Source organism: Chanodichthys erythropterus, chromosome 2 (genome assembly GCF_024489055.1).
Source record: "Chanodichthys erythropterus isolate Z2021 chromosome 2, ASM2448905v1, whole genome shotgun sequence".
NCBI lineage: Eukaryota > Metazoa > Chordata > Actinopteri > Cypriniformes > Xenocyprididae > Chanodichthys > Chanodichthys erythropterus.
The window spans coordinates 39,877,298-39,895,000 of record NC_090222.1 but is presented as its reverse complement, the minus strand read 5'-3'; the positions used below and the strand labels follow the sequence as shown (position 1 = coordinate 39,895,000).

At 35.4% G+C, this 17,703-nt stretch overlaps 1 protein-coding gene across 1 annotated transcript in view; it reads left to right on the top strand.

Moving 5' to 3' along the window:
• csmd3a (CUB and Sushi multiple domains 3a) overlaps window positions 1-17,703 on the top strand; it is a 389,031-nt gene that overhangs the window by 251,296 nt on the left and 120,032 nt on the right. Inside the window, exons 35-39 of the mRNA XM_067412377.1 lie at window positions 4,330-4,454; window positions 5,232-5,328; window positions 8,028-8,132; window positions 9,422-9,540; window positions 11,056-11,125. Coding sequence (XP_067268478.1) covers window positions 4,330-4,454; window positions 5,232-5,328; window positions 8,028-8,132; window positions 9,422-9,540; window positions 11,056-11,125 — 516 coding nt within the window. The remainder of the gene's footprint in view (window positions 1-4,329; window positions 4,455-5,231; window positions 5,329-8,027; window positions 8,133-9,421; window positions 9,541-11,055; window positions 11,126-17,703) is intronic.

Here is a 17,703-nt window from a genome sequence, read left to right as displayed (position 1 = left end):
TTTTGCAAGTCCTTGGGATCTTTGTCTCTGACTGATGATGGAAAGGTTAGGCTTTGCAAACATATAAATGTATTTAGTGCAATAAATCGTTTTCTTAATTAGTATCTTGTCGTGTTTTGCCAGAAACAAGATACCTGAGAAGCTGTTTGAAGTGAATATGTTTTGAAATAAATGTTTCCAGATTTTGTTGTCGTTTTAAGCATAGATTTCACAAAGTATGTTTTTTGCTTAAAGGAAGATAATTTCCAGTTAGGGAAAGAAAACAGCTGAATATCTTTTGAAATGCAAGCTGATCTCATTTATACTGATGACACTTTTATATTTACTTACAGTTCTAACAGAGACAAGTGTTGACTATTTTTAAATGGTTTGTTCACCCAAAAATTAATATTTTCATCATTTACTCGCTCTCATGTCATTCCAAACCTGACATTTTATTTCATTGAATTCAAAAGATAATGCTGGCCACTATTTTATGATAAATATAAATATAAGACAGCTGCAAAATGGCCATAAAAGTATCTTAAGAGTAGTCTTGTGTTATTTTCCAGGTCATCTGAAGCTATAAGATTCAAGTGGTTTTTCAATAAAACTTTTGGTCTGGGTCTTCATAATAGTTGGTGAGAGTACAATTGATGTCATATTTGTAAATTAATCATTCTTTTGAGTTTGATCCAGTTCATATGAGAAGTCTGACTGATTCATTCACAAATTGGACTGATTCAGTTCTTGACTTAAACTTACTAAGCAGTGTTAGTTTTGTTAACGAAAACTATGACAAAGCATGTTTATCGACAAGCTTTTTTCAAATAAGATTAATGTAGTTAAAAATAAAAACTTAATATTTGCAATCTGGCAACCAATATGGAAATCTGGCAACCGCACGCATTCTCTCTAAACTGCAGAAGAATCGCTGATGATCTCCATGAATATTCTTCTTAAATGAAAGTGTCATTCAGTCAGTCTTATGTTTCTTCACAAGCTGTTTGCGCTGTTTGCTGCGACTTAATCTGCGATCAAACCTTCAGTGATGAACTGTAATAAATCCAAACATGAATCTTGACTTTGCGGTTGCTGAATAAATGCATTAACATAACCTCTGTGTGACGGTACAAAGTCTTAGGAATGTCACTGTTTTTAGATTTAAAGAGACGTTTCTTGTTTTTGTCTTCATAATGTAAACGGAGCATGTGTTCATTTATGTGATAAATATCGTATAATAAATCAGTACACTAGATGAGGTTAAATAAACCATGTGTACAAGTCGACATTCTCTTGATTTGTGCTTATAGGTGAAAGTGCAATAATTCTGATGAAATTTCTCAAATGACAATCGTTGCAATTATAGTTATTAGCAAAATAATTATCCATTTAACAGGGTTCGTACAAGGTACTTAAAGTACTTTAATTTGACTTTTTGAAATTCAAGTCCTGGAAAACACTTGAAAACAGCCATATTCATGAAGAGATACTTGAAAAGTGCTTGAATTATTGAAAGACAATATGACGATAAAACATAAATGCAATCTTTTCATGCAAATTAACGCTGCAGCCCGTCTGATATAGATACAGAGCCATTTCACACGGCAATGAATGTGATATTGCTCATATATTTCCAAGTATATGATACAGCATTCATTGTTCAGGTAAATCATGTGTTCATGGGAAAATAAATAAACAAAAAATCTGTTTGAATGAGGAAAGCGATATCTTTGTCATAGTATCTTTTCAGTGGTTAAGGGGATTTCCCATCAATAGATTGATCTCTTTGAAGTAAAGTCCACTATATGGAGAAAAATCCTGGAATGCTTTCCTCAAAAACCTTCATTTCTTTTCAACTTAAGAAAGAAAGACATGAACATCTTGGATGACATGAGGGTGAGTAAATTCTCAGGAAATTTTAATTCTGAAGTGAACTAATCCTTTAAAGTTGCTACAGTCATTGCACTTTTTTGTACAATTATCTATTAACCTTTGAAAGATAATAAAGATATTGTTTGATAAGTGAGATCTCTGATTGTAGTCCTTGTAAACCATAAAAAGTAGTGCTTGAAAAGTTTTTCAAAGTCCTGGAATTGCCTTTTACAGTATCTGTACGGACCCTGATTTATGCAGCATGACGAAAATGTGACTAAAACTGGACTATAATAGACAGACGTTTAGTCGACTGAAACTTGACTATAATAATAATAAGAAGAATGAAGTGCATGAGTTATATATAATACTTTAATGATGCTTTTTGTTATCCTCAATAACTTACATTATTTAAAAGAAAGAAAAGCATGATATTCCTCTTGTGCTCAACAGAAGAAAGTGAAACAACATGAGGGTGAACCGTTCCTTTAAATGATGAACTTTTCATTGTTGTCTAATAGCCAGTTTTGTAAATCCGCTCCAAAGTGTCCAGTTTTACATAGATTGAATTAATGTCTGTCAGCTGGCTGTGACCAAAAATATCATTATGGTTGCACTTAAGCTCGACAGCTCTTCAGAAGATAAGAGTTTCTTGCTGCTCAAAGGATCCCCTTCAGTGGGCTGAAATATGAGAGGAAACTTCAAATAGAAGGAGTACGTGGTTGAATAATTGAAAATGATGAATGCATAATGCATTTTAAGCAGAGCAGGATGAAGCCTATATAAAAGAAGAAGGTCTGTCATGGCTGCAGACACACGACACAGGACACTGGGTCTGGAAGGAGTCATTCGAAATCCCAGGACGTAATGCATGAAGAAGTAACTAGTCCATGTTATGTCCATGCTAGATGAAAGCAGATGCAGCGACATTAACATTAATATGTGGCACTTCAGATCTGCACCTGGTAATGAAGTCCCTCTGGAGTTGGGTTAAGATGGACCGACCCAGTTGATTGTTGGCTGGTTGCTTCAGCAAGAACATCATTATATATAAAAAAAAAAAAAAAACTTGAAAACTTGCTCTGCCTCAGAAACAGCTCTTCATTTGAGCTTACATCAGTGACATAAAAGAGTCACTGAGTGAGCAAAAACACGGCGTTTCTGTGTGTGTCCCTTTAAATGCAAATGAGCTCCACTTTCCAGAAGAGGGCGGAGCTTTAACAGCTCAACAACAACAAAGCTGGAGAATCTCACGCAGACAAAATGAGGATTGTCAGTAACGGTGTTCAGCCTTACATTGTTCAAACTGGAGTCGACACTGATGGAGAGACTCAGGAAGAACTTTTAGAAATGAAAGACAAGTAAACAGTCAACAACAGAACAAATAATCAAATTACAGATAAAATTGCAAATAAATACAACAGAACAAAAATACAAATGAAATAAAAAGTGATTTTCAGGTTTTCAGGTGGGTCTAACAGTAGTTTTCAGGAACATAATTTGATAAACAAAATTTAAAATAACACTTCACTGTGTAAATTAAATATAGATTAATCTTTATTAAAGTTACTAAAGTCATTCAGTCAAGAGCTGTGAGTGATTTTCATGTCTGATCAACATTAAAAACTCAGCAGCAGGTTTATTAGGCTGCTGTCACTTTAAGAGCGAATGCATGGATCCAATATACTGATACACGTGCGTTTTATTTCTCAACTGTTTAGGTTCACCTGAGACATTACTAACTATTTTTACAAGGATACTCGCCAAGATGGCGCTTTTGCATAATTTTGTGTGTATTTGTCAGTTCAAGCACAAGATGATGTGAAAGAGAATTCAGTATTCGAGCTCTGTCTGAGACGCAGCTTTCTGGGCGCGCGCTTCGGTTGTTTGCACGTGATAATCTGTCAGTATCGGTGGTATCGGTATCGGTGCATCTCTAATTAGTATTACTATCTATTTATTATTTATTTATGTTGCTTTTTACATGGTTTTTTTTTTGTTTTATTTTTATATTTTTAGCTCAGAAAGTTTGTTTACAGAATGTTTACAGTCAAATGGATTGCGAATAGTGTTTCATGGCCTTTCAATGTGCTTGAAGTATTTTCTTTTATTTTCTTTTATTTATCTTTTAATAATTACATTTTTTTTATAATTTAAATTTATTTTATTTTAATTAAAATATTTACAAATATTATTTATTAAATATTAAAATAATGTATTTTTTGTTTTAATATATATTGAATTTTATTAGTTTGTATTTATTTCTAATATTATTATCATCATTATGTATTTACTATTTATTTAAATTATTGACTTGATCTGGCCTTTTAAGGTACTTTTTTTTTTTTTTTTTTTTTGCATTATTTTTCTCACGTTTATTTTGTCATATATTTTTGCTCAAAAAGGGCTTGTTTGTTCATTGTGCCCTCTCTGCCATGTTTAGTCTGTCTTTTTTCCCTGAAATCTGTGTTCCAGTTCCGTGCGGAGGAGTTCTGACCGCGCGCCGTGGGACCGTTCTGTCTCCGGGTTACCCCGATCCCTATGACAACCACCTGAACTGCGTTTGGAAGGTCTTTGTGCCGGAGGGAACCGGAATCCAAGTGAGACAAAACTGTTTGTTTTTTTTTAGCATTCTTCAGAAAAACATTTAAAATTATAATTAGTTGAAATGTGTTTGATTACTTAACGCCTTTGCCAGGGGATAAAAATATAATCAAGGGAATCCCATTATTATTTGCTTTGCTTTATTATCAGACTTGTGAATATTCATTTTTGCTGTTCTCTATTAATATATTAATGGTCAACCAATATGGGTTTTCAACGGCTGATATCTACAGCAGCGGTTCTCTGTTTTTACACTGTTTATCGTTATTCTGCATAGGCTGAACAATATGCAAAATTATTAACATAATCTGAAAACTGTGTGAATACAAAAACAACAGAAGAATGATATGATTCATCAGCCAAACACATGGACCAAACACTGGACCAAATGTTGCTTTAGCATTAGTCATATTAGCAAGTGCCAGATTTCACCATTCAATTGAACACAGCCTTTGACGTCAACAACAAAAGACATCAAAGCGATTTATTTTTCCTTTTATAGATTTATAAGCCTGTTTATTTTGCATGATTATATGACTATTTGCTGTACATGGCCTTATCAGACCAGAACTGACTTGTGAAATTTATATAATATTTATGATAGCACATGAGATGCACCAAAATTGTTAAAAATGAAATTTAAATTTAACATATTTCACTCAATACTTACATAAAAGTATGTATTATAATTTATTGTTCATCATTGGTGTTGTGTACATGTATTATAGTGTAATTGAAGTGATTGTGCTTTATTTTGTATTTTATTTCTGTAGATTACAGTCGTGACGTTTTCCACCGAACACAACTGGGACTCTCTGGACTTTTATGACGGTGTCGACAGCAACGCTCCGAGACTAGGGAGCTATTCGGGTAAGATTTTCCTTCCTAAGTTTGATTTTGTTTTCCAAATAACCCAAGCATGCTGTGTTGACTTTAATATAGTCAGCAAATACAACTGTTGTGCAGTCGTCCTTAGTTTCTTTAACACATTCTAGTCAGTCTGTAGAAACTCAAGGTGTCACATCCGCGAAATAAGACTATTGTTTGTAACCTCATGCCGCCTGGCTTCCATCTAGAGATTTGTTTTGTCATCCAAAGCACATCAATATTTGAGCTGTCGTGGGATATCATGGATCAGCAGCTTTATAAGCAGTGGGACTGAAGTGTCAGGGTTTCCCTGTGAGGCTCTCAGTATAAGTAGAAGTCAGAATGATATCAGTGTAACGCCGATGAGTCGAATCGACGGAGCCCTCAGAAGACAAGGACAGAGTTTGATTATATTTATTTTATATTATATTATTATTTTTTATTTGTTTTTGTAATTACCTTTTTGCAGTTGGTTTTATTTATTATTTATTTGTTTGTTTATTTGTTATTTTATTTATTGTTGCCCTTTCTGCCATGATTAGTCTGACATTTTTCCTCTTGGTATAGACTTATAGACTTATTGACTTACAGACTTTTTATAGACTTTCCTGGCTCAGAGTATAAGTAGAAGACAAAATTATATCAGTGTAACGCCAATGACTCAAGTCAGCAAGAATCCTTAGAAGTGAGACAGATTTTAATTATTTTTCGTTTTATTTTATTTTATTTTATTTTATTTTATTTTATTTTATTTTATTTTATTTTATTTTATTTTATTTTATTTTATTTTATTTTATTTTATTTTATTTTATTATTTTATTATTTTATTTTATTTTATTACCTTTTTTTGTAATTGCTTTTTTGCAATCTGTATGTTTTATTTATATTAATTGTTCTTTTTTTCTTTTTGGTTCAGAAAAGGCTTGTTTACGTGACCTTGTCATGTCCATGTTTGTCCTTTTTCTGCTATGTTTAGTCTGGCTATTTTATTTTATTTTATTTTATTTTATTTTATTTTATTTTATTTTATTTTATTTTATTTTATTTTATTTTATTTTATTTTATTTTATTTTATTTTATTTTATTTTATTTTATTAATTTAATTTATTTTTTTACTGCTTGTTTCACAATCTTTATTTATCTTTATTTTTTATTTACTTGATTTTGTTTGTTGTGCCCTTTCTGACAAGTTTAATCTGGCATTATTTTTTTATTTTATTTTATTGTTTTATTTTAATGTTTGATTTTATTTTATAAGGCTTGTTTCACAATATTTATTTATTTATTTATTTATTTATTTATTTATTTATTTATTTATTTATTTATTTATCTTTTGACTTAAAAAAGGCTTTTGTTACTTGGTTTTTTTTGTTGTGCCCTTTCTGCCATTTAGTCTACCGTTATTTTATTTTATTTTATTTTATTTTATTTTATTTTATTTTATTTTATTTTATTTTATTTTATTTTATTTTATTTTATTTTATTTTATTTTATTTTATTTTATTTTATTTTATTTTATACTGCTTGTTTTGCAATATTTATTTATGTATTTATTTATTTATCTTCTGATTTTTCTTTATTTTTATCTTTTGTCTCAGAAAAGGTTTGTTTACTTGATTTTGTTTGTCATGCCCATTCTGCCATGTTTAGTCTGGCATTATTTTATTTTATTTTATTTTATTTTATTTTATTTTATTTTATTTTATTTTATTTTATTTTATTTTATTTTATTTTATTTTATTTTATTTTATTTTATTTTATTTTATTTTATTTTATACTGCTTGTTTTGCAATCTTATTTATTTATTTATTTATTTATTTATTTATCTATCTCTTTTTTTCCCATCTTTTGGCTCAGAGAGGGTTTGTTTACTTGATTTTGTTTATCGTGCCCTCTCTCCTTTGCTTAGTCTGTCTTTTTTCCTCTTTGTATAGACTTTTTATTGACTTTCCTGGCTCTCAATATAAGTAGAAGACAGAATGATATCAGTGTAGCTCCGATGACTCGAATCGGCAGAGCCCTCAGAAGTGAAAGACAGATTTTAATTATTTGCCACCGTATCCCTGTATCAATGCATCAGCGGCACAAAGCAAAATAAATATGCGCTGACCTTAGCGGCCGCCATCTCTCTCAGACAAAGCGTTAAGTATTGCTGACAGTTTGACGTTTAATCTGCTCAGAGGACAAATGAAAGATTAAAGGAAGTTATGGGATGGAGATGCCTCGTGCATAAAGAAGGTGAAATGGCTTCATGTATACGGACCACCTCGGTCTAAATTCCCCATGCGGTTAAGGCAGCAAGTGTAATCTATTCGTCACAACCTCTTTAGCGCCGAACGTCAGCGGTCGCTCAACAAATAGCCCATCATCGAGATTCCAGAGTGGCTGGAGAGCATCGCTCTGCTTGATGGAGGTCACCGCCGGTTCACAAAACTGCAATAGGTCTGATCTGTCTTGTTGTGTGGCCAGCTGTAGATTCATGATTAGGTGGACAGCAGCAAAGTGTGACCCAACTTTAACAGCGACGGCACTTCATCAGTAGATCCGGCGACTCGATGAAGCTGCTGACAGTCATGACAGAGTTGAATGACATCCGTTGAAGCCTCGTGAAGGAATGTCACAATCCCACCAGGAGCTGTAGGGAACAACGTGCTGTTATGCCTGTCATGCAAACCAAAATGTTCTAATGCAAATCCCTTTAGGGACCACGATTCCACCCCTGCTGAACACCACGTCCAACAACCTCTACCTCACCTTTCAGACTGACATGAGCGTTTCTGGAGCTGGTTTTCACCTGGAATACACAGGTATGATGACTGTTCACCTCCAGGGGTTCCCAAACAGGGGTTCATGAGTTGATGAAAAGCTTATTTCAATCATAAATTTTAAATAAATAAGGCTGAAATCAAAATAATATTGAAATTATGACATGGCATAAGGACCGTTCAGAATGTTTTATTTTTGCAGCTGATGAATGATAAAAACATTGACAGCCAATCAGAATCCATACTGCTTTCAGAGCTTGAGCAATTAAAGCGACAGACGACATAAACTGGTGTATACGCATTATTTAAATAATGGTGTGAATGCTAATATAGTTATATTTATAGTTATCGTTATCTGTATAGTCTTGTTATACTTATCGTCATACTTAACGTTATAGTTATCGTAATCTTTATGTTCTTGTTATACTTATCATTATAGTCAGCTGGTATGGATGCTAATATAGTTATCGTTATCGTTATCGTTATCGTTATAGTTATCGTTATCGTTATACTTATTATTATAGTCAGCTGGTATGGATGCTAATATAGTTATCGTTATCGTTATAGTTATAGTTATCGTTATACTTATCATTATAGTCAGCTGGTATGGATGCTAATATAGTTATTGTTATAGTTATCGTTATCGTTGTCTTTATATTCATGTTATGGTTATCATTATAGTCAGCTGGTATGGATGCTAATATAGTTATTGTTATAGTTATCGTTATCGTTATCGTTGTCTTTATATTCTTGTTATACTTATCATTATAGTTATCGTAATCTTTATATTCTTGTTATACTTATCGTTATAGTCAGCTGGTATGGATGCTAATATAGTTATTTTTATATTCTTGTTATACTTATCGTTATAGTTATCGTAATCTTTGGACACTAATATAGTTATTGTAATAGTTATTGTTATCTTTATATTCTTGTTAAACTTATCATTAAACTTGTTATACTTATCGTTATATTCAGCTGGTGTGGATGTTAATATAATTATTATAATTATCTTAATAGTTTCGTTATAGTCTTGTTATAGTTATCAATATTTCAATATTAACCTAAAATCTCCGACGGTACTTCAAGAACATATTTTATGTCAAAGGAGTTCGACTGACAAAAAAGTTTGGGAACCCCTGCCAGAAACGACCATGAATTATTGAATTGTTTGATTTAGGAACACCACGGCATGCATCACTAAACATTTGTTATGACTCGTTTCTCTCACGGGGCTCTTTTGCCTCTCACAGTGTAATGCAGATCAATTTCCATTTGTGTTGGTGAACATTTGCATTCTGATGAATGAAGAGAGTTTCCTGTGTCCTAAGCAATAGGTTTGGACTCCTGCCCAGAACCTCAAACCCCCAGCAATGGTGTGAAGGTGGGCGACCGCTACTTCGTGGGTGATGTTGTCTCGTTCCACTGTGAGCAAGGATACACTCTAAAGGTGGGCGATTTCATATCATGCGCTTCAAATGCTCCGAGACGTTTGCTCTCGTTCTGAAAAGCTTTTTGGCTGCTCATTTTGTTTTATTGCATACGTAATCAACAGTGCGTTAAACAGCTGACTTAATTTCAGTAAATCTTTCAGAAGACAGTCAATCAAAATGAGTTTGTTCAGTTAAGAGCACTTACTTGTCCCAGGGGTTTAGTTTTAGTCAAATAGATTTTTTTTTTCCTATCCCTGCTTTTGAAATGCTTTTTAAGTGGAGATGTTATTGTCTTTACTCCAGACTTTTGGTCTTAAAATATGAAAATGCATCATAAAATATTAACTGAGATTTTTAAAGTTGATAATCTGAAAGAGTGAAGTATTTAATTTAGTTCTCTCCCGCATTGTCACCATGACCAACACTTTCCCCAAAACATACATTTTTCTCAAAAGTTAGTCTTTTGTTTTCCAAGGACCTTGAGATGAAATATGAGACATGTAATGTGAGAGACATTTCCAATCTGTAATTTTGTATTTAATATTTAGAATCAGTGTCATTTTAGTTTTTATTACTTTTCATTTTATTACTTTTCGTTTTGAATTAGCTATTATTTTTATTAGGGATGAACCAATATGAAAATTTTGTCTGATACCGATAACCGATAAATCTTTATATTTGGAAGCCGATAACCGACATATTGGCTGATAAATCTAAATCCCAATTTTATAGTAATCCATTATTTATCAGCTTTAATATATCGGACAATTTTTCTTATCGGGCCGATAATGATAATATTAAAAATGAACATATATCGGCTGATACCGATACGGTGGCCGATATATATCGTGCATCCCTAATTTTTTATATTTTTCAGTTTTTTATTTATTTATTTTAATTTTGCTGTTTAGGTTTAATTTATTTTTATTTTAGTTTTTATTTATTTCCAGTTAATAATTTTAGTGCTTCTAATTAAACTTTCATCAGTTTATTTCCAAGGCAACATTACTAATATCGGCTATAATATATCGGCCAAATTTTCTTATCGGGCCGATAACGATAACATTAAAAATAAACATATATCGGCCGATACCGATATTGTGGCCGATATATCATACATCCCTAATTTTTGTATTTTTTTTAGTTTTCATGTGAATTTTAATTTTTAGTCATTTCATTATTTGTCCTTTTATTAGTTTTTTTAATTAGTTATTAGTTATTTCAGGAAACAAAACATGCAATGCATTTACACTATGTAAAAGGCAAATGAAACTAGAGAAAGTGTGTGTTAAAAAAAAAGCAGTTTATTTCTGAAAGTGCCCGAAGTTGAAGAAACACCTTAAAGTTCAGCGTTTGATTTTCTGCTCTTCTGTGCGCTTTATTAGATTCATTCACAGCGCCAAGGCTTTGTTATTGTGGTGCGTGGAAGAGCACGTTGAATGATACATTTCCTACGAGTGATTCATCTTTCTTCGGAATTGGTGAGAGCTTCTTGGAAAAGTCAATATCTTTCTTCATTTCCACTGTTGCAGGGAAGTGCATATATAACGTGCATGCCGGGGCCTGTCAGACGCTGGAACTACCCCGCGCCTCTCTGTCTGGGTATGTCTTATTTGCAGTCACTTCTCCTTGTTTGGCCTTTTCAATGAGAGCATTACCACTGCTTTCCTTCTCGGTAATCTAAATTCTCCACATTAGTGTGTCGCAACATCCGTATGTCTCTGTTAGTTGTGGCGTTTCATCTTATTTGATTTCAATGTAACAGCTGCTTCATCACAGCGTACCGACCGTAGAGAGATCGACCGCGGTCTGTTAGAGCTCCATTTAATCAAATGGACTATGAAAAAGCTTTCTTCGGGGTAGATCTTTGAGGTCGCGTTCAGTCTAATCTTCTTTTTAACATTCTCTCTTTTGTTGAAATCTATTAGCCTTAAACCCTCCTTCCGTGTCTCATGATATCTCGCGGCTATAACTCCATCGCTCACAAGTTACTCGCCATCTCGCTAATGCTTTTCATTCAGAGCGACAAATAGCAGTGACAGACCGTGGCGTGTCCTCAGGTTAAGTGGCTTGAGCAACAGTACAGTAGGAAAGTGCAAGTTTACTTCTAATAGATGCAAAACTGATTATGTATACTTCTTTAACTAAGTTCTGTACACTCTAAAAAAAAAAAAAAGCCTGGCAATTTGGGTCAAATTAACTAACTAAGTGTTAACTAAATGTTAAGATGTGAATCTGTTGATTATATATTGATGTTTGGCTCTATTTTTAAGATTTTTATGGTAAATGCAAGGGGTTTTTCTTTGGAAAAAGTCAACCATACCATGGAAAAATCACATTTAATTTTAAATTTATTGAAGAGAAATCTAAAACGTAACGATTCACATTTTCACTGAAAATTTAATGCTGGAAATTCTCTGGGATTCTGAAGAAATAAATTGTTCTTCCATGCAGATCCAAAAAAAAAAAAAAAAAAAAATGCTTTTCTATACAAATGTCTTTAGGTTTTCGGACATTATTTATATCATCTAATGATTTTGAAATATGTTGTGATGTGTATTATAACATTTTTAATGAACAATGAAATTGTTACATTTATTTACTTTTTTATTTTTTTCATATTTCATTCCGTTTTAATTCTACGGTCTCAAATTCAGCAAATGAATTTGGATTTAAAAGTTCAGCGCAATTTAATTTAGAAAACTGATTTTGTGGCGTTTCATCTTATACAGACTCTAGAATATTGAAATGAAACTTATAGAAATAAATGATTTATATCATAATACACTCTAAAAACGTCTGGGTTAAAACAACCCAAGTTGGGTTGAAAATGGACAAACTCAGCGAATGGGTGGTTGTAACCCAGCGATTGGGTTGTTTTAACCCAGCTATTGTGTTGTTTTAACCCGACGGTTAGTGGTTTTAACCCAGCAATTGGGTTGTTTTAACCCAGCAGTTGGGTGTTTGGGTTATTTTAACCCAGAAATTGGGTTGATTTAACCCAGCGATTAGGTGTTTGGGTTGTTTTAACCCAGCAATTGGGTGTTTGGGTTATTTTAACCCAGCGATTGGGTTGATTTAACCCAGCGATTGGGTGTTTGGGTTGTTTTAACCCAGTGATTGGGTTGTTTTAACCCGGCGGTTAGTGGTTTTAAACCAGTGATTGGGTTGTTTTGATTTAACCCAGCGATTGGGTTGATTTAACCCAGCGATTGGGATGTTTTAACCCAGTGATTGGGTTGCTTTAACCCGGCAGTTAGTGGTTTTAACCCAGTGATTGGGTTGATTTAACCCAGCGATTGAGTGTTTGGGTTGTTTTAACCCAGCGGTTGGGTTGATTCAAACCAGCAATTGGGTTTTTTAACCCAGCGATTGGGTGTTTGGGTTGTTTTAACCCAGCAATTGGGTTGTTTTAACCCGGCGGTTAGTGGGTTTAACCCAGTGATTGGGTTGTTTTAACCCAGCGATTGGGTGTTTGGGTTGTTTTAACCCAGTGATTGGGTTGTTTTAACCCGGCGGTTAGTGGGTTTAACCCAGTGATTGGGTTGTTTTAACCCAGCGATTGGGTTGATTTAACCCAGCGATTGGGTGTTTGGGTTGTTTTAACCCAGTGATTGGGATCTTTTAACCCAGCGATTGGGTTGTTTTAACCCGGCGGTTAGTGGTTTTAACCCAGCAATTGGGTTGATTTAACCCAGCGATTGGGTGTTTGGGTTATTTTAACCCAGCGATTGGGTTGATTTAAGTCAAAGTCAAGTCAAGTCAAATTTATTTATATAGCGCTTTTACAATTGGTAATTGTTTCAAAGCAGCTTCACATATTAGAAGCACAGAAAAAAAGGGAAGTGGTTAAAAATAAGCTGTACAACCAAGCATGGTAATATGTAACATATACAAGATGGTGCTACATTAAGCCAATGTCGGCTGACTTCCAGGGGTGGAAAAAAACCCCTAGGAGAAAAACCCAGCGTGCTAGCACTGGGAAAAAAGTCCTAGGAGGGAAAAAACCCCTTGGAAGATATATATATATATATGTAAATGTATATGGAGATCAACATCTGAAATGTACATTTTTATTATAGAGATTAAAAATCGATTATATATAAATATATGCAAGCGGATACGGGGATTAAAAATCTGAATTATAGATGCAGCCAGAATTGGATCTTTAGGCCCATTGTCTCCTGGGCTACGTTGTAGTCAGGTCCAGACGCAGGTTCTCCATCTGATCTGGATACGGCCTGGATCCAGCACCCAGCAAACCTCAGGATAAGCAGAGAGACAGATATTAGCGTAGATGCCATTCTTATTCTGATGTACAGGTATATCTAGTGTTATAGGAAATGTTCTCGGTTCCGGCCGACCTAATTATTGCAGCGTAACAATCCTTTAACGGATTTGAAAAATGTTAATGTATTGATAATGTGTTATGTGTATGCAAGAGCAAAGAGATGTGTTTTTAGTCTAGATTTAAACTGACAGAGTGTGTCTGCTTCCCGAACAATGCTAGGAAGATTGTTCCAGAGTTTAGGTGCTAAATAGGAAAATGATCTGCCGCCTTCAGTTGATTTTGATATTCTGGGTATTATCAACTGGCCTGAATTCTGAGATCGCAATAAACGTGAAGGACTATAATGCATTAAGAGCTCACTTAGGTACTGGGGAGCTAAACCATTTAGAGCTTTATAAGTAAGTAGCAAGATTTTAAAATCTATACGATGTTTAATAGGGAGCCAATGTAATGTTGACAGAACTGGGCTAATATGGTCATACTTTCTGGTTCCAGTAAGAACTCTAGCTGCCGCATTTTGAACCAACTGTAGTTTGTTTAAAAGCCGAGCAGAACAACCACCCAGTAGAGCGTTACAATAATCTAGTCTTGAGGTCATGAATGCATGAACCAACTGTTCCGCATTTGTCATTGAGAGCATATGTTGTAATTTAGATATGTTTTTTAGATGGAAGAAGGCGGTTTTACAGATACTAGAAACATGACTTTCAAATGAAAGATTGGTATCAAAGAGCACACCCAGGTTCCTAACTGAGGACGAAGGTTTAATGGAGCATCCGTCAAGTGTTAGAGAGTATTCAAGGTTTTTTCGTGAGGAAGTTTTTGGTCCAAAGATTAGGAAATCAGTTTTTTCTGAATTTAATAATAAGAAATTTCTTGTATCCAGTTTTTAATGTCAGCTATGCATTCTGTTAGTTTTGTGAATTTGGTGGTTTCGTCAGGGCGCGAGGAAATATAGAGCTGAGTATCGTCAGCGTAGCAGTGAAAACTAACACCATGCTTCCTAATTATCTCTCCTAAGGGCAGCATGTACAGAGTGAAAAGCAACGGTCCTAATACTGAGCCTTGTGGTACCCCATATTTAACCTGTGATCGATACGACATCTCTTCATTAACTACCACAGACTGATAACGGTCAGATAAGTATGATTTGAACCATGCCAAAGCAATTCCACTAATGCCAATATAGTTTTCAAGTCTTTTTAAAAGAATGTTATGATCGATAGTGTCAAAAGCAGCACTGAGATCTAATAACACTAATAGAGAAATACAGCCACGATCGGATGATAGGAGTAGATCGTTTGTAACTCTAACGAGAGCAGTCTCAGTACTATGGTATGGTAACCCAGTGATTGGGTTGTTTTAACCCGGCGGTTAGTGGTTTTAAACCAGTGATTGGGTTGTTTTGATTTAACCCAGCGATTGACTTGATTTAACCCAGCGATTGGGATGTTTTAACCCAGTGAATGGGTTGCTTTAACCCGGCAGTTAGTGGTTTTAACCCAGTGATTGGGTTGATTTAACCCAGCGATTGGGTGTTTGGGTTGTTTTAACCCAGAGGTTGGGTTGATTTAACCCAGCAATTCGGTTGTTTTAACCCAGCGATTGGGTGTTTGGGTTGTTTTAACCCAGCGATTGGGTTGTTTTAACCCAGCGATTGGGTTGTTTTAACCCAGCGATTGGGTGTTTGGGTTGTTTTAATCCAGTGATTGGGATGTTTTAACCCAGCGATTGGGTTGTTTTAACCCGGCGGTTAGTGGTTTTAACCCAGCAATTGGGTTGATTTAACCCAGCGATTTGGTGTTTTGGTTATTTTAACCCAGCGATTGGGTTGATTTAACCCAGCGATTGGGTGTTTGGGTTGTTTTAACCCAGTGATTGGGTTGTTTTAACCCGGTGGTTAGTGGTTTTAACCCAGCAATTGGGTTGATTTAACCCAGCGATTTGGTGTTTTGGTTATTTTAACCCAGCGATTGGGTTGATTTAACCCAGCGATTGGGTGTTTGGGTTGTTTTAACCCAGTGATTGGGTTGTTTTAACCCGGCGGTTAGTGGTTTTAACCCAGCAATTGGGTTGATTTAAGCCAGCGATTTGGTGTTTTGGTTATTTTAACCCAGCGATTGGGTTGATTTAACCCAGCGATTGGGTGTTTGGGTTGTTTTAACCCAGTGATTGGGTTGTTTTAACCCGGTGGTTAGTGGTTTTAACCCAGCGATTGGGTTGATTTAACCCAGCGATTGGGATGTTTTAACCCAGTGATTGGGTTGCTTTAAGCCGGCAGTTAGTGGTTTTAACCCAGCGATTGGGTTGATTTAACCCAGCGATTGGGTGTTTGGGTTGTTTTAACCCAGCGGTTGGGTGTTTGGGTTGTTTTAACCCAGCGATTGGGTTGTTTGAACCCGGCGGTTAGTGGGTTTAACCCAGTGATTGGGTTGTTTTAACCCAGCGATTGGGTGTTTGGGTTGTTTTAACCCAGCGATTAGGTTGTTTTAACCCGGCGGTTAGTGGGTTTAACCCAGTGACTGGGTTGTTTTAACCCAGCGATTGGGTTGATTTAACCCAGCGATTGGGTGTTTGGGTTGTTTTAACCCAGTGATTGGGATGTTTTAACCCAGCGAATGGGTTGTTTTAACCCGGCGGTTAGTGGTTTTAACCCAGCAATTGGGTTGATTTAACCCAGCGATTGGGTGTTTGGGTTGTTTTAACCCAGTGATTGGGATGTTTTAACCCAGCGAATGGGTTGTTTTAACCCGGCGGTTAGTGGTTTTAACCCAGCGATGGGGTTGCTTTAACCCAGCAATTGGGTTGATTTAACCCAGCGATTGGGTGTTTGGGTTGTTTTAACCCAGTGGTTGGGTTGATTTAACCCAGCAATTCGGTTGTTTTAACCCAGCGATTGGGTGTTTGGGTTGTTTTAACCCAGCGATTGGGTTGTTTTAACCCAGCGATTGGGTTGTTTTAACCCAGCGATTGGGTGTTTGGGTTGTTTTAATCCAGTGATTGGGATGTTTTAACCCAGCGATTGGGTTGTTTTAACCCGGCGGTTAGTGGTTTTAACCCAGCAATTGGGTTGATTTAACCCAGCGATTTGGTGTTTTGGTTATTTTAACCCAGCGATTGGGTTGATTTAACCCAGCCATTGGGTGTTTGGGTTGTTTTAACCCAGTGATTGGGTTGTTTTAACCCGGTGGTTAGTGGTTTTAACCCAGCAATTGGGTTGATTTAACCCAGCGATTTGGTGTTTTGGTTATTTTAACCCAGCGATTGGGTTGATTTAACCCAGCGATTGGGTGTTTGGGTTGTTTTAACCCAGTGATTGGGTTGTTTTAACCCGGCGGTTAGTGGTTTTAACCCAGCAATTGGGTTGATTTAACCCAGCGATTTGGTGTTTTGGTTATTTTAACCCAGCGATTGGGTTGATTTAACCCAGCGATTGGGTGTTTGGGTTGTTTTAACCCAGTGATTGGGTTGTTTTAACCCGGTGGTTAGTGGTTTTAACCCAGCGATTGGGTTGATTTAACCCAGCGATTGGGATGTTTTAACCCAGTGATTGGGTTGCTTTAAGCCGGCAGTTAGTGGTTTTAACCCAGCGATTGGGTTGATTTAACCCAGCGATTGGGTGTTTGGGTTGTTTTAACCCAGCGGTTGGGTGTTTGGGTTGTTTTAACCCAGCGATTGGGTTGTTTGAACCCGGCGGTTAGTGGGTTTAACCCAGTGATTGGGTTGTTTTAACCCAGCGATTGGGTGTTTGGGTTGTTTTAACCCAGCGATTAGGTTGTTTTAACCCGGCGGTTAGTGGGTTTAACCCAGTGACTGGGTTGTTTTAACCCAGCGATTGGGTTGATTTAACCCAGCGATTGGGTGTTTGGGTTGTTTTAACCCAGTGATT